General features: G+C 34.1%; 1 protein-coding gene across 3 annotated transcripts in view; it reads left to right on the forward strand.

Moving 5' to 3' along the window:
• APLF (aprataxin and PNKP like factor) overlaps window positions 1–26,988 on the forward strand; it is a 70,828-nt gene that overhangs the window by 14,880 nt on the left and 28,960 nt on the right. For 2 of the 3 annotated variants that reach the window (XM_090281423.1, XM_090281422.1), the window contains exons 2-7: window positions 327–398; window positions 7,680–7,852; window positions 12,285–12,432; window positions 12,760–12,856; window positions 16,268–16,449; window positions 19,921–20,270. In XM_090281423.1, the coding sequence (XP_090137549.1) occupies window positions 327–398; window positions 7,680–7,852; window positions 12,285–12,432; window positions 12,760–12,856; window positions 16,268–16,449; window positions 19,921–20,270 (1,022 nt within the window). The remainder of the gene's footprint in view (window positions 1–326; window positions 399–7,679; window positions 7,853–12,284; window positions 12,433–12,759; window positions 12,857–16,267; window positions 16,450–19,920; window positions 20,271–26,988) is intronic. The other variant, XM_090281424.1, reaches the window with a different exon arrangement.

Genomic DNA, 26,988 nt, shown 5'->3' on the forward strand with positions numbered 1-26,988 from the left:
TTTAAAGCCATTTATTATTACAGCCTACACTATGTTTTCTGAATATGAAATGTCTTCTAATAAGTACATATTATATACTTTTCTCATTTTATGAATTTTATGGATAAGAATATCCACTAAATATCTGTCTTGAATAGAAACCATCGTGTAGGTTTTGGGATCTGAGTCTCTGCTCAAACATTTATTCTTCCTTGATTTGGGGCAGGTCCCTTGATCTCTGAGTTGTTTTGTTTTTTGCTCAATGGTTATTTATTTATTTGTTTATTTATTTTATTTTTATTTAGGGAGGTGGCTGTGTTTGAAATCTTAATTTTTTTCCACTGTAGATAACAGACAAGAAAGTGTCCAGAAGACATGCCATTCTTGAGGTGGTGGGCAGTAAGCTTCGAATCAAACCGGTAAATATGATTCATTTTAACTTTTTGTCTCTCACCTTTTTCCAACTTCTGATTAGAGGGGCTTATTTTCTAAGGTTATGAAAATAGGGAATTAATGTCAGACTATATCCTTTTTATTGCCAGAAGATAATTGAGAGATAAAGATCAAACTACTTAAACTACATAACCTTTCCCATAGGGTAGTGTTACATTGTCCGTGACTGGATATTAACAAATAAGGTCCCATAAAAAGGCCATAACGAGTGGGGTAATGACTAAGGTCAGGTAAGTGTCATAGAGTTGTATTTTAACAGATTTCTATACCTCTGTGTGTAGAGTTGAATATTTCTAAAATTTAGATCTGTTCAAACTTAGGATTTTAAAAATAATTTAAATTTAAAAGTTATTGTTAAGGGTTAGACTTTTAATTACTTGCTTTTTAGTTTAAGCACTGATGTATTGTAGGGGAGCAGTTTCTGAGAATATACTATTGTGATTATGCCTTTTCATTTGCAGAATCTATTGTGTAGGAGAATGAAATATGTGTACGAGGGTCCATTTATTTTTGACTCAATACTGTGGTGTTAAACTTATTATTATGAAATGAATTTCATTAATTTATAACATTTAAAAACCTACATGTATTTTCATCTTATATGCACAACTTCCTGTTGTATTATCAGTTCTTCCCTTTATATAGATAGTACTTTTGTTATTCTATGTTGAACTATTCCCAGATTTGAAAAGTATCCTTTTAATTCTAGTACTGGGAAAAGTTTTGAATTAAGATGAATTCATACTATCTCAACCTTGAATAAATACTTTTTAAGAGGGTGTATATCTTATTCTCTTATTATCTTAGTGTCTTAAAAAGTGCTAATATCTGTGGTCAGCATTCCTGTGGGGGCCCCTTTATTTACCATCTGTTATTGATCTCTGGATCCTCTCCAACTCTTTATTTTTCACAGTAAGTCTTAGAAGATCATAAACTTGTTGAGTATAGGAACACTGACTAATTTTCATATCTCTAGTACGTAACATAATGCCTAGCACAAAGTAGGTAATTAATATTTATTACATGCATGAGTAAATGCTACATTGAGAACTGTATGTGGCATTTCTAGGAGTGGGGATTGTTATGGAGCATTTGCGAGCAAAGAGGACACGAGGCAATTTAGAAATAAATTTATGGCGTTTATTTACCTGGCCAGGGACAGGTCTTCCCACCTTCAGAAGCAGAAGATGGGAGAGCCGCCCCGCCTTACAGACTAAAAGGTTTTTAAAGGCAAAAGAACTATACTCATGTCCTTGGGGTAGCCAGATAACAACAAAAGAAAAAAACTACACAGGCGTGAGAAACTACATATACACACACTTTCTAATTTAGAAGGGGCTTCAGCTGATAAACACTTGGCGCAGAACTATACTCATGTCCTTGGCTACAGCTAGGGTCAGCTAGCAAAGGGGGGCCTCAAGATTGCTAGGATACGTGAGCAAAGAATAACCTGCCATTGGGGTAAAACGCAAAAATGGCAAAGAGTAAAAATGACCCATTACAGGGATATCATGAATTTTTATAAAATTATTATTTTCCATTACTCAATTTCTAACACCTTTTCAATGAATTACTATGGCCTAAAATAAAGAAGTTTATTTTGTTGTTACTGAAACACATTAAGGTAAAGAATATAGAGATCCCTAAATTTCTATCCTGCCTGCCTTTTCTGATGGACCACATCATTAGTTTATATTTACTTTTTTCAAAATAGCAATTATGGCCAATAATAACCATGGATCCTCTACTGCAAGACCCATGACTTAATAATACTTACTTTCTGCATTATTTAGATCCTATAATTCATGTTAAATGAAACGAGGAACCTATAGTGAATACATTTTTTGACAGGGATTCCTAGTTATTTTTGATACAAAGTAGAGATTACAAACTTTTGCTATAGGTATATAGATTTTCCTAGATTTGTATTATTACTATACAAATCCTGCTGTGTTTGCAGATAGGATTTGGATGAGACCTTAAATGGTACAGACACTTTGGAAAATAGCTTGATATTATTTCCTAAAGATAAAGGCATGCATTCTATGCAAGTTAGACCATACACTCACGCACACATACATGCACACACACATGCATAAACACCCCCCAAGAGATATGTACAAGAAGCAGTATGAATTTCCATCAACAGTGGAATTGATTAATACGAGGTGGGATCCCCCCCAAAACGAAATTATCTTATGGAGGGCAGGCCCCTTGTAGTACAGGCTTCCGCAGCTGAGTGTGTGTTCTAGGAACCCATCTGTATCAGTGTACCACCTGACATTATGAGAGGCTGTGTTCAGCTTCAGTGAATTTTTTTTTTTTGAAGGCTCTTTCAATGCACTTGCGCATTTCAAGGTGGGTGATTTACGAGTATACCAGCCTACACTACACTGAGTGTTCAGCAGTTTTTGACCAAAAACAGCATCACTCTGTGCCCCACCCTCCCTATTCACCAGATCTCACCCAAAGTGACCTTTTATTGTTTCCCTGGGTGAAAAAAGCCCTTAAAAGGAAACATTTTGCCAATATGGAAGAGGTGAAATGAAAAACGGCAGAAGCCCTAAAAGGCATCAAAATCAATGAGTTCAAAAACTCTTTTGAACAGTGGAAAAATGTCTCGACAGGTGTATTGCATCAAATGGAGAGTACTTTGAAGGTGACTGATGTTTAAACATGTAAGAATAAATACATAATTTTTTATAAATAAATTCTGGATTTTCTTGGGTCCCCCCTTGTATATTGTGATATAATCATTCAATGAAATATACTACAACAGTGAAGATAAGTTACAATGAAAGCATGACAAAACATGGGTTAAAATTAGGGACATCATACAAGCAAGCATTGGAAGAACATGTACAATATGGCTCCAATATATAAAATTAAAAATCCTATAAAATAAACAATATGGTTAGGGTCATAAACATAGGTGGTAAAATCATAAAGAAAATAAAGGACATGGTAAACACAAAAATCGGGATAATAATTACCTCTCTGGGAACTGAGAAGAATGGTAATAGGGAAAGACTTGCAGGGGACATCAAAGTTACTAATGCTAATATTCTTTTTTCTTAAACTGAGTGGTGGGTCCATATATAATATCTTACATGTAGCATGTCTTTAAAATATTATTATAGGACACTTACAAAATTTAAAAGGTGTAAAGAATAGCACAATGTACCACAGTTACTTCTACCAAATTATCAAACATTGGAAGACAGAAAAAGTATATTTAATTTTAAGGAAATTTACAACTGTAGTACTAGAAGTTGATTCATTTTAGAAAAATATTTAACTGGGTTTTGGATTTCATTTCAGGAATTATGTTTACGTTATACTAGCTGAAGGAAAGCTGTTTCTTAGAGTTGGTGATATATGTATAGGCCTTTGCTCTATGTAGTGCTTGATTTCTTGTTTATATTAATATAGTTTCAATAAAATGCCTATTCTCTTGGAATAGATTTACTTATTTATTTACCTAGTTATTGTAGCTGCATCTATAAGGTGCAATTTAGAGAAATTCTAAAACTGACTTTAATTGTTAATAGAAATTTTAACATCTTGAAATTAAGGAGAATGAGATGAACAGGTGACTTCTAGGTCATTCATTTTATTTTATTTTTAAAGATTTTATTTATTTATTTTTAGAGAGAGGGGAAGGGAGGGAGAAAGAGAGGGAGAGAAATGTCAATGTTTGGTTGCCTCTCATGTACCCCTATCTGGGGACCTGGTCCGCAACCCAGGAATGTGCCCTGACTGAGAATTGAACCGGCAACCCTTTGGTTCACAGGCTGGTGCTCAATCCACTGAACCACACCAGCCAGGGCTAGGTCATTCATTTTAATGTGTGCTAAATATTTTTTTATTTGATGTGCTGAAGTAATTTATATATACAACTGTAATAAAGTGTTGAGAGAAATTTTAGCTTAAAAAGCATTTCAAAATTATATAAATGAATACTGCAAATGTTTTGTTACAATGATCCCTTCTGTATGATGTATACTCCAAATTATGTTTAAGCGATTAAATATTTTCTTCTGCTTTCTTTCAATTTAGAAAGCTAATCAAATAAAAAAGTAGCTTTGTCTATGATATATGAATACAGTTAAGCAGTTACTAATTTGTACTTTTAAATTGGATAAATTTGTCTTTCTTTCCTTTAATATTTCCCTTTTTAAAAGTCTCTGGCTCTCAGTAGTTCTTGGAAATAGTGCATGAGGAGATAATGTTAGATTTTTTCAAGTTTAATCTATAGTCTGGTATCAGCAAGGAGAAAATGCATTATAAAGACAAAACGATAATATTCTCTGTAAATGAGTATCACCAGTGGTTAGTTATATACGTCCTCAGGGTGAATTCATAGTTGTCAATGCTTTTATTTCATTTTAATGGAATCTTATGCTTTTTGGTTCTTGGTCATTGAGGGAGAAGTTATATAGCTATATATAGATTGTAAAAGGTGTATTTTTTATTCATTTGGTATTAATCCTCAAAATATGTATCTTTGGGTGATTGTCGTTTTTTCTATTGTGCAATAAAATTCTTGAATTATGATTGATTTTCTTTCCATTAAATTATGAGTTTTCTTGTAAAATAGCTATAAAATACTATAATACAATAGCTTTTCCACAACTTTTGGAAAAGAGAAAGAATGCTTTCTAAATTTAAAAAAAGAACACTGAAAATGAGAGGAACTCTTTTTTGGGGTACATATCAATCTTTTAAAAATAGTTAATGATAACTTAAAGAGAAAGCTATAAAAAATTGATTTGTATCATGGGTAATGTATCCTTTGCCCCACTCCTAAAATTTTAGCATTGTCTACTTAGTTTCACCTTTATAATCCCATGGATATGTTAAAAGGCACAAATGAGTTGCCTCTGATATAGGCAGCTCATATCTTTTAGTCACTGGGTTTACCAGTATTTTTCCTGCCCCTGTCTGCTTGAGGAATCAAAGTTAAACTAACCTCATTGAAGGTATCTGAGGAACTTATACCTTTTTAGTCTTGGAAGAGTTTGAATATTTAAACATAGGCTAGCTGAGTGGATAAGAAAACAAGACCCACATACATGCTGCCTCCAAGAGACCCATCTCAGATAGAAATAATATACACAGACTAAAAGTAAAGGGATAGATATTTAGCTGGGATAGCTAAATATCCAACAAAATAGACTTTAAAACCAAGACTATAGTGAGAGACAAAGAAGAACACTACATAATGATAAAGGGAGCAATCCAACAAGAGGATATAACCCTAATAAACATTTACGCATCCAACATAGGAGCACCTAAATATGTAAAGCAAATCTTGGTGGACATAAAGGGAGAGAGTGACAGAAGCACAGTCATAGCTGGGGATTTTAACACACCATTGACTTCAATGGATAGATCTTCCAGGCAGAAAATCAACAAGGAGACAGTGGCCCTAAACAACACACCAGACCAAAGGGATTTAATTCATATCTTCAGAACATTTCACTGCAAAACAGCAGAACATACATACTTTTCAAGTACACATGGAACATTTTCTAGGATAGACCATGTTAGGACACAAAACCAGTCTCAATATCTTTAAGAAGATTAAAATCATATGAAGCATCTTCTCAGATCACAATGCTATGAAACTAGAAATCAGTCACAAGAAGAACACTGAAAAATGTGCAAAGACATGTAAACTAAAAAATATGTTATTAAACAATGACTAGGTTAACAATGAGATCAAGGAAGAAATCAAAAGACACCTCGAAACAAATGAAAATAAGATCACAACAACCCAAAATCTGTGGGACACTGGGAAAGCAAGCGTAAGAGGGAAATGCATAGCATTGCAGGCCTATAAAAAACAAACAAACAAACAAAAAACCCTCAAATAAGCAATCTTAACTTCACACTTAAAGGAGCTTGAAAAAAACAACAAAGCTCAAAGTGAGTAGAAGGAAGGACATAATAAAGATGCGAGCAAAAATAAATGAAATAGTCTAAAAATTGATGCAAAACATCAGTGAATCCAAGAGCTGATTCTTTGAAAAGATTCTTTGAAAAGATAAACTTTCTTTATTTTCCCATAATGAATGTGTTTTATAAGAAGAACGGTGATTTTTTTTTTAAATAGGAGGAACAGTTTCCACCTACTATATTTATACTGAATTCTAGTCTGTTCAAACTCAGGATGAATAAAACATGTCTTAATACTTGCAGATATTTTAAATGATTGGGATCAGAAAAGGTTTTAATGTGTGAAAATATAGTTGCATCTCAAGATATTTTAATGAAGTATAAATAGAAAAACTGGAAATGTTCCATATATGTCCAATCCCATGGTGGAAATTACCTTGCTGTATTGGAGAGGTCGTTGATGTCTCTGGAAAAAGTCTCATTTAAATTGATGAAGCAGATGAATGGGTGAATGGTAGGGGGAGTTACTCTATTTAAGATTTAAAAAAACAAAGATGTGTATTAATGTAGATTGTTTTGTTATACACTAAAGCTTATTTATTTTAAACACTTCATCATATTGATGACAACAAGGCTATGTGACCTTTGGAAATGACCACTTTCAGATTGATTCTAGTTGGAGTTTTTAATGTGTCTTTCAATAGGTCTTAGTTATGAAGGTAACTTCATTATCTTTAACTTGGAAGCAATTGGTGGCAAACATAATTCAAAATAGTGAGTACTGTAATAGTTTTGACATAAGGATATATTTACTACTTGCAATTTGAATATGGATGATGATTTTCATAGTGGGGTTTCGTTTAAACAAAATAAGACTCCTCTGTGAGGAGCTAAAACAAAATAAAATAAAACCAATAACTATGCTGTTTGCTTGAAAGATAGGACCAAAATTTCCCTCTCGTGGTTTCCTATTTTTTAATCATACTAAGAATTTATTAAGGGAATAATAAGATGATTGGTGACTTTTAGATATCAAAGTTAAGGGATTCAGTTTCCATACTGAGAATTATTTTTCATGTTTCTCTTTCCAATGTCAAGTCATCTCAAGCAAAACAGAAGTATCTTTTAATCAGTAATTGATAACTTTGATCTTCTTTTTGATTTCCTTTTTTTCTTTTGTATAGATAAAATTTATGGTATATATAAGTGCCAGGTATATTAGACTTTTAAGTTTCTTTTATAAATAAATTATTATGATATTAAAATTTTGTATTAGTTCATATTTAGTTGTATTTTTGTCATAATTTTGAGTTACAATTTTATTGCACTCTTTCTTTCTTTGTTAGATACACACAAGTCCATGTTTTTATCAATCTTCTGAGAAGAACCAGCTCTTACCATTGAAGACAGATCTTTGGCACTGGTTGAATCCTGGAGATAGTTTTTCTTTATTAGTTGACAAATACATTTTCCGTGTTTTCTCTACATATTCTGAAACAGAATTGGAATGTACTTTAAGGTAAGATTGCCTGACGAAATGATATTATGTAATGGTATTTGTAATCTAATTCCTCAGTCATGCACAAGTGCTTCAGTAGAAACCATTCTAGTATTAAACTATATTGGTGATATAGGAGTTACCTGGTGTGTGTTTCTGTGTGTTTGTGTGTGTGTGTGTTTCTAGAAAACATTATGCCTCAAAAGTGAATGTTCCCATATGTGGTGTCTTTTACCATTATTTTCCATCTAACAGTAACCCAGGATAGTTAATTTTAAACTGACTACATTTTCTTAACCTTTTTGTTAGCTTTTAAAATTTTATAAAAGTATTAACCTCAGCTTTAGACCAAAATTGTGTAACTTCTCTTTCTTATAAAAATAACAGAAACTATAGAATAGGGAAACTGAGGAAATACCTGAGGTAAAGTTAAAATTAATATACTACTTTTGCTGAGGCAGTCATTAGCATATTATTTGCCTTTGTTTCAGCTTTTAAATTATAGAATACATAAACTGGACCTATAGAAGAAGGTGGACAAAGTTGTACAGAGTATGTTCTCTAATTGCTCTGGTATTAAATTAAAAGTAATAACAAAATATTTAGAAAAATCTCCAATATTTTCAAATTAAACAACACATTTCTAGATAACCCATAGGTCTAAAGGAAATCATAAGGGCAGTTAGAATACATTTTGAACAGAATAATACTAAAAATACAATATAAGAATTTGTGAAATGCAACTAAAGTGGTCCTTAGAGGGAGATAAAATCAGTGGTTTAAGCTTCTACTTTAAGAAGATAGACAAGGGCAAATTAATTCCATAATAGATAGAAAAAAAATTAAGAAGAATGAGACTAGAAATCAATGAAATAGAAAGTAGACAAATAAAATTAACAAAAAACAAAAATTGGTTCTTTGAAAGATTAATAAAATTGGGAAAACCTTATTAAGGCTTGCCAATTAAAAAAAAAGCTAGAAAACACAAATTATCATTATCAGTAATGGAAGAGGGTGTATCTTACTAATCCTGCAAACCTTAAAAGAATACTGAAGAAATATTTAAAACTTAATGCCAGTAAATTCGACAGCCTAAGTGAATGGATACATTCTTTGAAAAACATAGTTTACCAAAACTGGTACAGGAAGAAACAGAAAATCTGATGAAGTTTATATCCATTAAAGATACTGAGTTCACAATTTAAGAATTTCCCGTAAGGAACTTCCCTAGTGTATTCTTTTTTTTTTTTTTTTTTTTTTTTTTAATATATTTTATTGATTATGCTGTTACAGTAGTTCCAATTTTTTCCCCTTTACTCCCCTCCACCCAGTATCTCCCTCCCCCAGCATCCCCCCCCAAGTCCATACCCATGGTTCGTAAAAAATAACTATCCCTCCCTCTCAGATATTAAGACCCTTTGTAATCTTGTAAAGGACAATGGGCGAAGGTCTCAAGCTCCTCTAGCTGCTTCAAGCTGGACATGGTCGTCGTCCTACCTACCCTTGGGTCCAGAAATCCCTAATAAGAGTGGGGGTGTGGAGGGGAGGGTGGCCTTCCCACATGGGGAAGGATCATGCAGACTCCAGGTCAGTTGGCTGTCTCCGGACAACGGCGTGCTTGGTTTAGCAGGCTGGCATCCTTGTTGTGTTCTGGGGGCAACAGATTTGGCAAAAAGGGTTAAAAAGCATCATTCAATCCATAACTACTAGGTGGCAAAAGGCAGGGATTAATTTTTCAATGTTCCACATTAGGAGAAAAAAAAAAAAAAGGGCTTCTTTGGAGGAAGGTGTGCTAGGCACATCTCTCCTGTCCAAAACCCTTTTGCCCATTTTATTTAGTTTGGGCTGAGGGAAATAGTTTATGTTTCCCCCCTCTCAGACCTCTGGGCCCTTTCTGTCCAAGCCATTAGGATAGAAAAGAGAATTCAGTTTTAAAGTGAAGCCCACAGACCACCCCATTCTTCACCAACTCAGCCATTTAGTTCAGCCAAACTGTTGAGTCTCCGGAGGCAGCGCTGCAGAGAGGATTAAGTGAGGCTTATGCGTACAGACAATCACTCAGGTAATGCGGTCATAGGCTTATGCCCTTTGAAAACAGAAAACACATGTTAATTTATGTAACATAACCAACAAAAAAGTCTCTAAATCTGTAAGACTGTCTTATTGGGAAGACATACAGTTGCAAGGCACTTGACATTCTACTTGCCTGCAACTTGAATCTCTTTGGTGATATCACAGATATGGTTTAATTTTCAAGTGAAACCATTTTTTAAATGAGAAGAAACTTTTAAGACGGTTAGCTGCCCTACTTTACAGTCTGCCACTGATCATTGTGATTTTCCCCTAGTGTATTCTTTTACTTTCAAGGAAGAACATCAATTTACACCTTTTTGCCTAAAATAGGTGAGGGTACACTTCCTCACTCATTTTATGAGGCTTCCATAATTCTGATATCAAAATCAGACAAGAACATTACAAGAAAATAAAATATAGACCCATATTCCTTATAATAAGATGTTTACAAATCAAATCCAGTAATATGGCCAAATGGAATTTTTTCCAAAAATGCAAGGTGAATTTATCATATAAAAATCAGTCAGTTAGTCATCAGTGCAAATCACTATAACAGATTAAAGAACTATCATTTCAGTAGATACATAAAAATAATTTTGACAGACCACTGTTCATAATTAAAAGTACAACAGTTTTATAGGAAGGAATATTTTTTCTTATGAGAGACTCATACTTAGTAGTGAAATGTTGCAAGTTCTCTCCTTAACTTCAGAACCAAACAAAGTTTTCTCATTGCACAACTTTTATTCATCATTTACTGGAGGTCTATCAGTAAGGCAAGAAAAAGAAATAAAATGAATTATATTGAAAAGGAACTAGTGAAACTGTTCTTATTTGCAGATGACATGATTGTATACTTAGAAAATCCTTAGGAGTCTACCGAAGGAGCAAGACACAAAGCAGTACCTACTATACAATTACACTTATTTTATATTCTATAATAAGCAAAGTAATCTATACTTTTAGAAATCCAATCAGTGGTTATTTCCAGGAGTGTTAACTAGGAAGGGGCACTAAGAAATATTTTGTAGTGATGGACATATTCTGTGTCTTGATAAGGGTTGTTACATGGTTGTGTGCATTTGTCAAAACTGACCAAACTGTGCATTTCAGATCTCTGCATTTCAGAGTATATAAATTATATCTAAATGTTAAAATAGTAAATGGAAAGAAATTATGTCAGGAAATTGTTCCTTATTTTGGTTAAATGAATTCAATAACCGTGGCTTGCCATTTTAAAATACAGATCTTCCTCTTTTTTCCCTTATTGCACATGTACAAAGAAACCTGTTTTTTTAACCAACTGCTGACATGAAAAATAGAGAACCTAATTTTTTTGTTATAATAAATTTCCATAGTAGAATTATATACTTTTTTCAAAAAATCAGGAAAATGCTGTACATTTCAATAAAACAAAGTATGATTATTGCCTGGTAATTTACTTATATTATTATATGCCAATTTTAATTTTATTTATATCTATTCAAATTAGCTTGTCCTTTTGATGTGAAAGATTACTGTTATACTTTAAATCAGATTGTGGATTAGTGAATTTTGAATTTTTTTAGTATTGATAAAACTGAAAATACAACCCACTTTAAGAACATTGTACTTTTTTTCAGGCTATTTATTATGAGGAATATTATCTGGTATGTTACTGCTATCAAGCCAAATATGTTGAAAGAGGTAGTAAATGTTTTGTATATGTTTTGGTAATTCTGTACCTAGTTTAGGGTTTCCAAATTAATTGTGTTTTTATATTAAAAATTAGATGTTCTGTTTTTAGCTTGCTAGTACAAAATTTCCTTCAGGTTATTGATTTCAGTCTCAGCTGGTTTTCAGTTTGTGATTTTTGAGTTTTCAAGTATTCCCATAATGATAGGATGATTTCTGATGTGTAGTAATCATTTTCATTATTTTCACTTTAATCTTTATCATTCATGTAGTAACAATAGTTGAAAGGCCATTTACCCAAAGATTCGTTTAACTATAATAGTTAATTTTAATTGAAGATACTTATCATATATGCATCATTCAATATATGAGGTCTGTCTAGAAGGTATCCAGCCATGTAATATGAAAAATAGAGGCATTTATTGAAGAAGATACAAGATACAAGAAACATTGCACATAGGACAATGATACCTCAGTCCCCTTCAAAGTAGGCACCTTGAGACCTCACATAGTTCTCCCAATCACCATCAGATAGCTGCCCTATCATATTTTCCTGAATCTCATAGAAGATCTGAAATCTCTTGCCTTTCAAAGGTGATTTTAGTTTTGGAAAAAGCCAGAAAGACTCACATTTATAATGGCATGGTAGGCAATAAAAGTGTTTTAAATTTAAGTGATGAATAAATTATTTTATTTTATTTTATAGAAACAGCCAAATGCTTGATGAAGATGATATATTGAATGACACACCAGAATCATCCTTGGTAAATTTGCCTGATGAGACAAGTGGTGCTCCACAGTTGGAAAGAAGCGCAGAAATAGCAACAACTAAGACTTCTGCCACAAATAGTGTGGTGAGAAATTTAAGATGTCATCCATTTATAGCATGTTTCTTAAGTTATTTTGAGGAGAGGAAAGACAACTAAAACTAGACACATCAAGACAATATCACAAGCATTTATCTGCTTTTGCTCTTTTTAAGTTAAACTCAGGAGAATATCATACTAGGCCAACACTTCAACTAATAGAGATTATGAATTTCTTTATTTGAGAAATTTGACTCAGTCCACAGTTGCAGATAGATTTTTTTCATGGTAGTTTTCTGCAAAGCAAACAATTTTACAATTTTATTAAGGATGCATGCTTATTTTTAGTAATTAATAAAATAGGTGCCTTTTTAGTCTTTCCTAGGTGAATGTTCAGACTTCAGTAAGCAGCAGTTAAACCCTGCCCAGAGGAAAAGAATTCTTCCAGCGTGGATGTTAACAGGAAATCTAGGTGATTAAAACCTTTCAGCACCAGTTATCAGTGGAAGTAGGTTTTGTTTCAAGAAAACATTAAGCAGAATGTGGAAGTTTTCATGAACAAATGGAGGTAGAGTGGTAGTCGTCTAAGTGTATAACTTAGCCTACCATAAGGGTATCAGAAGGAGAAGACAAAGAGCAAGAAATTGGAAATCAATTTGAAAAAAAAAAATGGAAGAAAACTTCCCTAATTTGGTGAAGGAAATAGACGTGCAAGTCCAGGAAGCACAGAGAGTCCTAAGCAAGATGGACGCAAAGAAGCCCACTCCAAGACACATCATAATTAAAATGCCAAAGGTTCAAGATAAAGGGAGAATTTTAAAAGCAGCAAGAGAAAAGTAGTTACCTACCGGGGAGTTCCCATAAGAATGTCAGATGATTTCTCAAAAGAAACTTTGCAGGCTAGAAGGGATTGGCAAGAAATATTCCAAGTCATGAAAAGCAGGGACCTACAGCCAAGATTGCTCTACCCAGCGAAGATACCATTTAGAATCAAACGGCAGAATAAGAGCTTCCCAGTGCAGAAAATGCTTAAGGAGTTCATCATTAGCAAACCATTATTATATGAAATGTTAACTTATTTAAGAAAAGGAAGATCAAAACTATGAATAATATAATGGCAACAAATGCATATATATCAACAATTGAATCTAAAAAACTAAGCAAACAAGAAGAACAGAGACAAAATCATGGATATGTTTGCCCATTGAGAGGAGGGTGTGGGGGAATGGGTGAAGAGGTGAGGGGGTTAAGAAGTATAAATAGGTAGTTACAGAATAGCCATGGTGATGTGAAGTGCAGTATAGGAAAAGGAGTAGCCAGAGAACTTACACGCATGACCCATGGACATGAACACTGGTGGAGGGATTTCCGGAGGGAGTGGTGTTGCTGGGTGGAGGGGGCAAAGGGGGGAAATCAGGACAACTGTAGTAGCATAATCAGTGAAGTATAATTTTAAAAAGAATAAGTAAAAATAGTAAATAATTATTATTATAAGATAGGAAAATGTTAATTGAAACAGCCAGATACCATTTTTTTGTTCACTAAACTCATCAAAATCTAAGCAGTTGATAGTAACCAGTGCTGACAGAAATGGATATCATTGAACATAGGTGGTGGAAATATAAGGTGGTATAGCCTTTTAAGTTTATTTGCCAGCATCTCTTTAATTCTTAAATACACAACATATTTTGATCCAGAAATATAATTCTAGGTATTTATCCCACAGAAATAATAGTATTTCTGTGTTTAGCCCTGTGTGTATTTATAAATATATATTTGTAGTTATCTTTGCTTAAACTAGGAAAAAGTTGAGAAAGATGCACATCAAATTGTTAATATAACTGTTGGAGTGATTCCTTCGGGGTTAAAATGGAAAGGATATAATTTTAATGACATATATGTGCATATAGTTGAGCTATCATTCACATAGTAATACTGTAACAGCTCATATAATAAATTAGTAATAGTTAAAACTAAAATAAATGATTTGTTTTAATAGTTCATTTCTTTTATATTTCTATCATTTAATTGTACTTTCCTGGAATAGAAAAAAAATTTAATATCCAGGTACAAAGATTGTTAGGAACCAATTAACTTGCTCTTTTATGTACTCTTTGTGAAAACCATTTTAACAACAGTATCAAAATGGCTTTATCTAATGCAAAAGAAGCCAGTTCTGATCCCCAGAAGGAATATTTGTAGTAGAGAATTTGGAATTTTAAAGAATTGAATATTCTAAATGTAGATATTTTTAATTGTAGAATTTTATGTGCATAATGTCACTTGGAATGTGGCACACTGCCATTTGGGCAGAAAACTGTGTCTTATTTAATTTACATTTTTAAGTTTTTATCATAGTAAGCAATACCGTATTTGCCTATTTCCCTTGGTTTGACTAATTCATAACTATTGTAGCATTTGGTAATTTGTTTTACCAAGCTGCACAGTCGTATTTAGTCCTTTTTCTGATAGTTTCTAAAATGATATGGAATGCTTCTTAATTTAGATTCCAATAAATATTTAAATAATTTAGGTAAAGTTTAGTTTTTAGATAGTTTGTTCCTAAGTTTCCTTTAATAAATGCATTATTTTTATGGTGGTTCAGCTAATTTTTCTGTTTAATAATATGGACAGTACATATTCTATTAGCATTTTTTTCCTGAATTTAATGGAGTATTTTTTCAGGTTATTGAATATCCTTTAGAATAGTTCTGAGCAAACTATAGCCCATGAGTCAAATCCCGCCTACTGCCTGTTTCTGTAAATAAAATTTTTATTTGAATACAGCCATGCCCATCCATGTATGTATTCTATGTGGCTGCTTTCACACTACAAAGGCAGAGTTAAGTAGCTGTGATAGATGCTAGATGGGCTGCAGAGCTTTTACAGAAAAAGTTTGCTAACCATTTCATTACATTCCAATATCAGAATGGTGATTATGAATTGCCTTACATATCTGTATCCAGGCTCTCAAGGGGATTTTTGGACAAATTCTGTTTATGATCACAAGTCATTTTAGTCAAACATATTTATTTAGCACCGCTTTTGCAGTAGGCACATTCTAGATACTGGAGACACGAGGTGGGAACAGAACAGGCAAGTGTCTGTCCTTAAGAAGCTATTATTGAAGTATAGAGGAGATAGACAACTAACCATGAAGACTTTCCTCTTAAAATAAGTAGATCTTTCTTGTTTTTGGATTAGTTCATGAGTTTGTTAACAAACTATTATACTGACTTAAGTTTTCATACTATGTATGTTGGACCTTGGGAAGTATGACATGGGATATAGTGTCAATTGCTATTAAGGCTTTATTTTCTTCATCGGTGAAGTTTGAGTTATTTAGGGTTCTTAATCTATAAGATAACTGAAGTTGAATTCCTCACTGTAACTTTTAGGGGGCTCAATAAATACTATATATAAAATGCATTGTCAGATTTTCTGTTAGAGAAATTCAATCCTAAAATAAAAAAATATGATAGCTAACATATATCAGGTACTCTTCTAGATAGTTTACATATCTTACCTCAGTACTCTATGAGTTATTATTATACCGTCCTTTTTCCAGATGAGGAAACCAAAGTTCAGAGAGGAGAGGTCAAACAGTTAGAGGATGGAGCCTGCCCATATTAGCATCTTAATCTTGCTGACTCCGCAGCTGGAGCCCTTTGCTATTGTTCTGCTTAATACATTTTATGACTTGCAAATGAGTGTTTTAAAGTTGGCATTAATGTAACTGGAACTCTAATTTTACTAGCCCCTTTATCCTTTTTCTTCCTTTGGTTTTCTTTTGGGGGGTGGATATACATTATTGACATTTGAAGATACAGGAGATAATATTCTTTTTTTTTTTTTTTGTATATGCGTGCTTATGTGTGTTAAGATGATGTAATTCAGGAAAGTGGAAGAGAAGGAGTCTGCAAAGATAAATCCCAAGTAAACATAGCACAGCAAGGAAGAAAGCGATTAATTTCACCAGGAAGTTCAGAAAGCACATCAGCAGAACAAGACACAGGAAAAAAGTGCAAAAGTGCTGATCAGGAAGAGTCTATCATTGCATTCAAGGTGATTTTTTTAAATTCATTATCTGATTGTTTTCTTCATCAAGTGTTCTAGATATGAATTAATTATATATTGTATACAACAAGGAAAAATATTTTTATTAATGAAAGTTTTTTATTATGAAGTTTATGAAAACAAAAACTAGCCTATATTTTGTTGGCTTACTGACACTAATCTTTAATACATAAACTTCCAAGGTTCTGGCCAGAATAAATGGATAAATTATGTTGGCTACAACTATAGTTCAGAATACAGAGGGAGGATTTCAATTTTGACATTTTGAGTTTGAGCTGCATGGGGTATTGGAGAGAAACGTCTAGCTAGTGGTTGGCTAAATATATGAGTTTGAAGCTAAATAGTGAAGTTGGGGCTAGAGTTTAGAATTGTTTAGTCTTTAGCATGTGGGAAGTAATGGGATTGATGCAGGGCAACTTATTAGCACAGATGTCTTTCCAAAGGCAGCTTGGAAACAACAGCAATGAATTACCTCATTGAACTTGTATTAGGGAGAAAGTTTTTCATCCTGTCCTTTGTAGTATGTAAAAACTTTGATGGTTGAGGAATGGGAAGGGTAAGTTAATAATACATTCCCGCAACTTTCAAGCACCAAGGTCGTCTTTCATAAGCTCCATGCTCCTTGATCCCTGAGGTCTCTAGCATGTATTTTTACAGTTTAGAGTATCTGGCCTCTCTATAATGAATCTCTAGCCTTCCATACTTCATTCTTCACATTTTCATCTCATCTAAAAAATAACCAGCGTGGGTATTTATAAAATGTGGAGCTCTCTTGCCTTTTTCCTACTTCTTCAAGTACAGAGCACCTTCTATTTTTCCTGTTTCCTCCCTTACTCACCAGTTCACTTGTTCTGACTCATGAGCTTTGTAATTGGCACAGTACAAATTTATGTCTCAGCAAACTTACAAATTACTGCATGTAATGGATTTTGGGGGTCATTTATAAATAATTGAAACCATGATTGTTAAATTCTTGAATGCCAAGTGTCTACTGAATATCAATATTTCATGAAGTTCCATAAAGAACATTATGAATTCCAGCTTCTATGACTCTTAAAATAGTGTATTTGAGAACCCCCTGACCCATAGAATTGTGGGCCTGTGACTTTATAATTTCTTTCTCTTTTATAATAAATTAACATGTTAAGCATATTTCTTGTGAAGATATTAAAAAAAACAAATCCTTCTTCATATTTCATGAAAGTAGAGGGAGTTGAAATATGATGCCAAACATTTCATGTCTTATATTTCTTATTCTTTGGTTTGTTTTTCATTCTAAATAGAAAAATAATACATGCTTGTGAAAAGACAGAATATTTAGAAACGTGGAATAAAAAGTGAATGTCTTGATTTGTATCTTAAACCTTTTCATTTGGATATATATAAATAAGTACGCACATAGCTATATAGGGGATTTCTTTTTTAAGCTAAATGGAATCATGGTACTATGTATATTATTCTTGTTTAATTATAGAGCCTTCCTTCCCCCCACCCTTTCTTCCTTCCTTTCTTTCTTTACCTCTGCATGTATTCTAATTGATTTAGCTACTTCCCTACCTGTGTCCTTTTTTCTTTTTTTCTGTAATAAATGTGAAGGATGTTGAGTGGGGTTATTTCCCTATTGCCCCCAAACTGTTGCTGAGGCCCAAAGCTGGAGACAAAAGTGCTAAACATTTCATGTTTGAAAGGAGCCTTCAGCAGTGAGAGCTGGACCTGTCCCTATGGGCTTATTGAAAGGTATGAATAGTATTCACTGATCCACCTACAGGCTGTATACAAAGAGAGCTAAGAGACAAGAAGGTTTTAAGACTTGGGGGAATGCTACGTTTGTGGGGAGAAGTACTTTTGTCCCTTTTCTAAAAGCAAAAGAAGAAGAGTGCTCTAAGAGAATTACTGGTGGAGTTTAGAGATGCCAACAGGAACCAAACAGGGGCATTTAATTGGACATCTGCTTAGCCAGTGGATTTGCTGATGTACCTACCCCATTAGTACCTGAATAGGCAAAAGCAACAACTAAGAACTTGTGAGAGTTGACCCAGCGGGAGACTGCTAAGGGGGAAGGTGGGCCAGTCTCTGCCATGTGTCAGCTGGTCCTACAGCAGAGGCAGATGAGATAGGGGTGCGGTTGAGCAGCTTGGGAGGAAAGAGTATATACACGCTTTAGAGGAATGTGGTATAAATGTCACCAGCCAATGGTCAGCTCCAAGAGATAGCCAAATGATTGCTTTTCCTATAGGTTATTTATTACTACACAAGAAACATGGTAAGGTATTTAGTCAGTTTGGATAGTATTTTAAAGTTATATACTGTGTTTCTTTTTAAAAAATATATTAAAACACAAGTAATTAGTCTAAAAGAAGTCATGTCAGTAATATCTTCTCAAAAAATTGTAGCTATTAGGTGTTAAGTACTAATATCAAAACCAGCTTTTTCCAGAGGGCAGCTGGTCTACATGAGTTCTTAGATATACATGGGGGTCTTTTGTCATTACTTCACGGAGGTACTTCCCAGGAGGACTGGGGTGTATCTGAGCAGTGTTTTCACTCCACAGGAAGTACTAGTAAGAGGTCATTTTTAATAGGACTAGGTTTACTCTTTGTGTTGGCAATAAGTACAAATTGAAAAGGTTCTATAGTGCTAGTGAGAATATTAATTTGGTTCAAAATGCCTCTTAATTGGTTAAATTGAAACTTTTATTCAGACCATGTCAAAGAAATCATGTTTATTTTCTGAGTTGGTCATAACATAGCTTCACGTAAATTTTTCTGTGAGAGAAGAGCAGGTTTATCAATCAGCTATAGAAAAAAATCATGATTATATTTAGATGGTAGAAATAAAGTATTGCAGTAACTTAAATTATAAAGACAGTGCATGTTAAGAATGTGATACATTGCTGAAAAGAAAATTTAAGAGGTTAGTAGACTTTTTGAGGAAGATTCTATTCAAATGAAAGCAAATGTTGTATTTGCATTTTTGGTTATTTTTCACTGAATGTTTGACATGACTGTAAGGGTTTGATACAACTATAAATTCTTTTTCTAAAAATTGTATATTGTTTTAAAGTTATTAAACTAGAGACATAGAAAATGGTATTTTATTAACTTTAAAGTAAATCTTGAAGTTTTTTTAAAAATTACTTGTTTGTTTATTTATTTTATTTTTGGAGAGAGAGGAGAGGAGAAAGAGAGGGAGAGAAACATCACTGTGTGGTTGCCTCTCACTTGCACCTCCAAATGGGGACCTGACGTGCAACCTAGTTATGTGCCTTGACTGGGAATTGAACCGGCGACACGGCTTGCAGGCCGACGTTCAATCCACTGAGCCACAGCAGCCAGGGCTTAAAGTTTTAAAAATATACATATTGCATGACTCTTTTAGCTTCATGCTCTTAGGCTTAAATTTATGTATCTCTTTTGAAAACAACATTTCATTAAATTTTTTTTCTGATTTGTCTTATAGCAAATGCCACAATCATTTTCTGCAATTGCATTAAATAACACAGATATGAATAATATGAAGACTTATGCACAGAGAAACGAAATCCCGATAGAGGAACTTGGTAAAGTTTCTGAACATAAAAGCATCACTAAAGGAACACTAAATGAAGAAGCACTGAGCTGTTCTGAGAGTTGTTCAAGTGCCCAAGGCACATCCTTCTATAGTGAGTCTCAAGGGTCTCATCCTGAGTGTAGCTCTGATCCCTCCAACCCTGAAACTTTGCAAGCAAAGGCAACTGATTCAGTTCTACAAGGTTCTGAAGAAAATAAAGTCAAGAGGACATCCTGCATGTATGGGGCAAACTGCTACAGGTAAGATGAAATTGTTGGTAACATATAATTCCATTATTTCAACAGCATGTAGCTATGTAGATATATGTTATTGTGTATTAAAAGTCTATTCAAGGAACTAGTATAAATGCCCCTTGGACATGAACAACAGGGTGGGGGTTGACTGTGGGAGAGGGAGGGGGTGGGTGGGATGGAGGGAAATGGGGGCAATAATGGGACAACTATAATAGAAATAAAATAAAATAAAATAAAATAAAATGATTATTTTTTAAAAGCCTAATAAAATACATTGGCCTAAAGGTTAGGAGCTTTTTCACGTGCCTACTTGATTGGTACTTTCTCAGTATGCATTCCTGCAAATTCTGCACATCCTGCTAGAGATTTTAAAGAATTAGATGTTTCATATGTAAACATGCTGATTAATGCAAGCATTTGAACTGGGGAATCCAGACTTGAAAAATGAATCTCTCAGACCCAAATACCTGCTTATTTTAGTGTCTTCTTTAGAGATTAAAAAGATAGCTTCATAAATACCTGTTGTATACATTATAACTATCAATAGAATTTTAGATTGTGTTTAGGCATCTTACTAGTGCATTTTTCTTTTTTCTTTTTTTTTTTTTTTAAGATTTTATGTATTTATTTTTAGGGAGAGGGGAACGGAGAGAAACATCAATGTGTGGTTGCCTCTCATGCACCCTCAACCGGGGACCTGGCCAACAACCCAGGCATGTGTCCTGACTGGGAATCGAGCCAGCAACCCTTTGGTTCAAAGGCTGACACTTAATTCACTGAGCCACACCATCCAGGGCTCTGTATTTTTCTAATGGTACTTTTGAATCACCATGATGCATTTTAAAACAACTGAATATATATTTCCTGGCTTGATTGGTTACTTCTATACTTACTTTATTTGAATACATTGTGTACTGTATTTTCTAATTTTATATTTTGTAAATTCAAATTATTATCCCTTAGTTTTAGGCTATAGTTTCATCTATAATGTTTATACTAGAATGTTTATAATTATACAGTCCTATTTCAGAACTATTTCTTTGTCATTCCAACTTGGGAAGCGAAATATTTTAGCAATACATTTCAGTACAGTTTATTGTCTTCTATGCAATAGTGTATTTATAGCATATATTCTGTTAACTTCACATTCATATTATCTCTCTTTAATATACCTTGCCATTTTAGCACTTGAATAATAATACTTTTTTGTTTCAACAGTTAGAACTGATGCATTTAGTCACAATTTTGTCTGTTTTACAATGGCCTTAGTTCCACATGTGGAACATAATTTGTAGAATAGATGTGTATAAACCTTCTATGAGTTTGGAGTTTTAAAAAATCCTGTTTGGTATTTGTATTAGTTCGTTAGGGCTGCCACAACAAAATACCACACACTGGGTGGCTTAAACAGAAATTTATTATTTCATGATTCTGGAGACTGGCAGTCCAAGATCACAGTGTTGTCAGGTTTAATTTCTCCTGAGCCCTTTCTCCTTGACTTACAGATGGCTACCTTTTCATTGTGACCTTATGTGGCCTTTTATCTGTGCATGCACATATCTGGTGTCTCTTCCTCATCTTATAAGGACCAGTCATATTGGATTAAGGCCCTGCCCTTATGACCTTATTTAATCTGAATTATTTCTTTTAAGGCCCTATCTCCAAATATAGTCATATTGGATGTTAGGGCTTCAACATACGAATTTGGGGCTGGGAGGGGAACACAATTCAGTATGTAACAGTATTCAACACTGGCAATTGTCTTTGTTAAAGCTGACCAAATGCTTTATCAAGATCCTAATAAATTCGTTTATATTTGATGATGATACATGTTAGTTGGAAGCAGACATAGCTTATGAATAGTTATTTTAATTTTTCAATAATTTTGATATGCATGATTAATACGTAAGAACTATTACCACTGAAATCTTGAGAACAAAATATATATTTGTAACAATGGGGAGAAAATAGTATATATTGAATTCTTGTTATATGTGTACATCATAACCATTTAAATGTATCTCTTCTCTGGCCTCAGTGCCACTGCTTTATTTCATGCCTTAGTCTCTCTGGGACAAGTGAACAATCTCCCAAGTCTTCACTTTCCCTCAGATTTATACTCCTCATTGTTGCCTGAGTGATCTGGCTAAGAAAATATAAAAGATTTTTTTTAAAGACCTGGCTTATGGTGGAGGTGCCACACACACCCTAGGCTCGGTTGGAAGTTGCTCTGTCCAGCAGAGGCTTCGTGACCACGGCAGAAAAAACTTTTACCCAGGACACTTTATTATGTCTGGGGAAAGGAAGGTGACTGCCTCTCTAGTGGAGACCAGCAGCCAAACCTTCATCCTTCATGCCTTTTATTGAGGAGGGTACATATGAGAGATACAAGGCTAAAATTCATAAATCGTCAATAGTCATTAGGCGTTTGATAGTAACAGATTACACATACCAGTATAGGGGTCACAGTGACCAGTCTATGTCAAGGTCCATAAAACATCTGGACCAGGTGCAAGGTTTCATATACTCCCTGCTAAAGATAGCTTACACTACATTGCTGATAAGGAAAACAGAGCAAGTTCTAAAGCATAATGAGCATAATGAGAGCACTTTGATCTAATTCCCATGGCAACCCTCTGGGTGGTTGTCAGTCATGTTCCGCACGCAGCCTTATGTTGAGACTTACAGGCAAGCGTGGCCAGAAAGCTGGTGGCTCGCCATGCTCAGGCTGGGTCTACAACCTTAAACCACGAGGAGTGGTTGCCCACACTGGCTGGTGTGGCTTAATGGACTGAGTGCCAGCCTGCAAACCAAAACACCCCTGGTTTGATTCCCAGTCAGGGCACATGCCTCCGTGGCAGGCCAGGTCCCTGGTTGGGGGGCAACCAGTCAATGTATCTCTCGCAAATCAATGTTTCTCTTCCTGTCTTTCTCCCTCCTTTCCCCTCTCTCTAAATATAAATAAATAAAATATTTTTAAAAATAAAGATAAAAAAGAAGAAAAGAGAACATCTATTGATTTCTAATTATTTATATGATATATCTCTCTTCATAGAAAATTATTCCTTAAGGGTAGTCTTTTTTTAATCCCTTGGTATCTTGCTATTGACTCCTAAATCTGTATCTTCAGCGCAGATTTTTATACAGAATTTTAGATCCACACGTTGACCACCATATCCACTTCAAATTCACCATCTCTTAAAGCAGTCTTATTTCAATCCTTTGTGAAATAAAATAACAACAAAATAGCAACTGTTGCTTCCAAAAATATATCTTTTGAAATTTTTACTTTTTGGGGGTCATTTAGTTTTTCTGCTTAATAGCATATAGTTTTGTTAGTAAACTGGTTTTAAAATTTGGGCAGAAGTTGAAGTGTCTCTCATTAGCGTGAAAGAAATGTATACCTTAATTTAAATTCATAGCTTTTATCTATATAGGGGCATATCAATTATCTAAGAGTAAATAATGTATACAATAAAGTTTTTATTCTGGTAAAGGTAGAGTATCTTGTTGAAGACCAAATCTCCCACTGAGAACAACTAGGAAAGCTGAATATTCACGTTTCCAAACATCAGAGGCAGCCAGGACTTTGAAGCTTCTCTTCTCCTTGTGACAGTTGCCATTTTTTTTTTTTTTTTTTTTTTTTTTTTTTTTTTTTTTAGTGTTTCGGGTTGAGGGCTAAGAGGCCAACCAGAGTTTTGGCATTCTCCTGGGACTTAAGCGACAAAAATGCATTCCAATGTTTGCCAAGCAGGGGGATCTCTATATAGAAGCATGGACATTCAGGATGGAAAATACGAACAGAAGTATAAATGAATATTGACTTTGTAAAGCAACAATAATTTTTGTGTTGTGTAAAATATATGTAAAATTATCAAGTATATGAAAATATGCCCTGGCCAGTGTGACTCAGTTGGAGCATCATCCTGTGGACTGAAGGGTCGTGGGTTCAAATTCTAGTTAGGACACATGCCTAGGTTGTGGGTTAGGTCCTTGGTTGGGGCACATGCAAGAGGCAACTGATCAATGTTTTTCTCACACATCAGTATTTCTCTCCCCTCCTCTCTCCCTCCATTCTGCTCTCTCTAAAATCAATAAGCATGTCCTTGTTTGAGTATCATTCATATATATATACATATATATATGAATATAGCACAGAAGCGTTTGGGTGTTAAAGCAAGTAAAATTTGACTACTCTAGATACATTAATTGGAATCACACACTATTTGACATTTTGTGGTTAGCTTATTTCACTTAGAATAATGTCCTTAAGGTTTATTCATGTTGTAGCATGTGTCAGAATTTCCTGCCTTTTTAAAACTCAGTAATATTTCACTGTATGTAAGATCATATTTTGTTTACCCATTTATCTGTCAGTGGACACTTGGATTTCTTCCACCTCTTGGCTATTGAGAATAATGCTACTATGAACGTGGGTGTGCAAATGACTCTTTGAGATCTTGCTTTCCATTCTTTTGGACATTCATGCAGAAGTAGAATTGCTGGATAATATGCTATTTCTGTTTTTAATATTTTGAGGAGCCATATCAGCTATACTGTTCTACATTTCTGACAACATGCACAAAGTTTCCAATTTCTCCACATCCTCATCAATACTTGTGTTTTCTATTTTGTTTGTTTGTTTTTAGCAGTAGCCATCTATCCTAATGGGTGTGAGGTATAATATATTATTGTGTTTAATTTAAATTTCTGTAATAATTAGTGATGTTGAGCTTTTTTTCATATGAAGGATGCCTATTTGTGTATTTTCTTTGGAGAAATGTCTTATCAAGTTCTATTTCCATTCTTGAATTGGGTTATTTTCTTTTTTGGCCATTGAGTTGGAAGATTTCTTTATATATTCTGACTATGAACCCATTATTAGATAGATGACTTGCAAATATTTTCTCCCAGTTTTGAAGATTACCTTTTACTCTGTTAATTTCTGTCCTTAGATACACATAAAATTTTAATTCTGGTGTAGTCCAATTTATCTATTTTTTCCTTATGTTGTTTTTGCATTTGGCAAGAAATCTTTGCCAAATCCATTGTCATAAAAAAACCCCTTCCCTCATTTTCTTCTAAGAGTTTTATATTTTAGGTCTTAGGTTTAGGTTTTTGATTCTTTTTAATTTTGTATATAGTTAAATGTAAGGCTCCAAGTTTATTATTTTGCATGTGAATCTCCAGTTTTCCCAACATTATTTGCTGAAAAACGTATTTCCCCCATTGAATGGTCTTGACACCATTGTTGAAAATCATTTAACCATATTTGTGAGGGTTTATTTCTGAGCTCTCTGTTCTCTTCCATTTGTCTATAATCTCGTCTTTATGCAGTATGATACTATTTTGATAACAGTAGTTTTGTAATAAAGTTTGAAATCAGCAAATGTGGGACCTCCAACTTTGTTCTTCTTTTTCAAGATTGTTTTGACTATTCCAGGTCCCTTGAGATTCCATACGAATTTCTCCAAAATATACCATTGGAATTTTGATAGAGATTGAATTATATCTGTAGATTGATTTGGGTAGTGTCGACATCATAACAATATTAAGTCTTCTATTTCCTAAACATAGGATGTCTTTACATTTTTTTTTATTGTTGTTCTATTATAGTTGTCCCATTTTTCCCCCATTGCTCTCCCCTGTTCCGCCCATCCCCCTCTCCCACAGTCATTCTCCACCCTGTTGTTCATGTCCATGGTTCATTCATACTAGTTCCTTGGCTAGCCCCTTCTTCTTCTTTCCCCTTCCCCCTCCCCTCTGGTCACTGTCAGTCTGTCCCTTGTTTCCATGCCTCTGGTTCTATTTTGCTCTTTTGTTTGATTTGTTCATTAAATTCCTGTATTAGGTGAGATCATATGGTATTTGTCTTTCGCCACCTGGCTTATTTCACTAAGCATAATTCTCTCTAGTTCCATCCATGCTGTCGCAAAAGGTAGAAGTTCCTTCTTTCTTTCTGCTGTGTAGTACTCCATTGTGTAAATGTACCACAGTTTTTCAATCCACTCATCTACTGATGGGCACTAAGGCTGTTTCCAGCACTTGGCTCTTGTAAATAGTGCTGCTCTGAACATGGAGGTGCATAGGTTCTTCTGAATTGGTATTTCAGAATACTTTGGGTAAAATCCCAGCAGTAGAATCGCTGGGTCAAAAGGCAGTTCCATTTTAGTTTTTTGAGGAAATTCCACACTGTTTTCCACAGTGGCTGCATCAGTCTGCATTCCCACCAACAGTGCACTAGGGACCCTTTTCTTCACATCCTCACGAGCACTTGTTTGCTGATTCATTAACAATAGCTATTATGTTTTGGCAGGAGTGAGGTGATACCTCATTGTGGTTTTAGTTTGCATCCCTGATGGCTAGTGATGTTGCCCTGTATTAAGTCAGAATTTTTCAAAGTTTGAAATAGTGTCTCTACATATTTTTATGGAAGGTAGAGTTATTTATGTTATTTATGATAATATGTAAAGGTTTAATTATTTTTTAATGTATTTTTTACATTTCTAATTTTTTATTTCTATCAGGTTAGATAGCCCACATAAACAAGAGCTCTCTGGAGTTTTAGTAATTTTTTCCTGCAACCAAAAGTTTGAGAAACACTAATTTCTATGATAAGACAGTGGTTACCTTTGGCTAGTAAAATGGGTTTAATGATTGGAAGGAGACCTGTGGAGGCTCCTAGAATGTTGGTAATGGTCTGTTTTTATCTTAGCAGAGGATG

The sequence above is a fragment of the Furipterus horrens genome, unplaced genomic scaffold (assembly GCF_987537825.1).
Source record: "Furipterus horrens unplaced genomic scaffold, mFurHor1.1.pri manual_scaffold_6, whole genome shotgun sequence".
Classification (NCBI taxonomy): Eukaryota; Metazoa; Chordata; class Mammalia; order Chiroptera; family Furipteridae; genus Furipterus; species Furipterus horrens.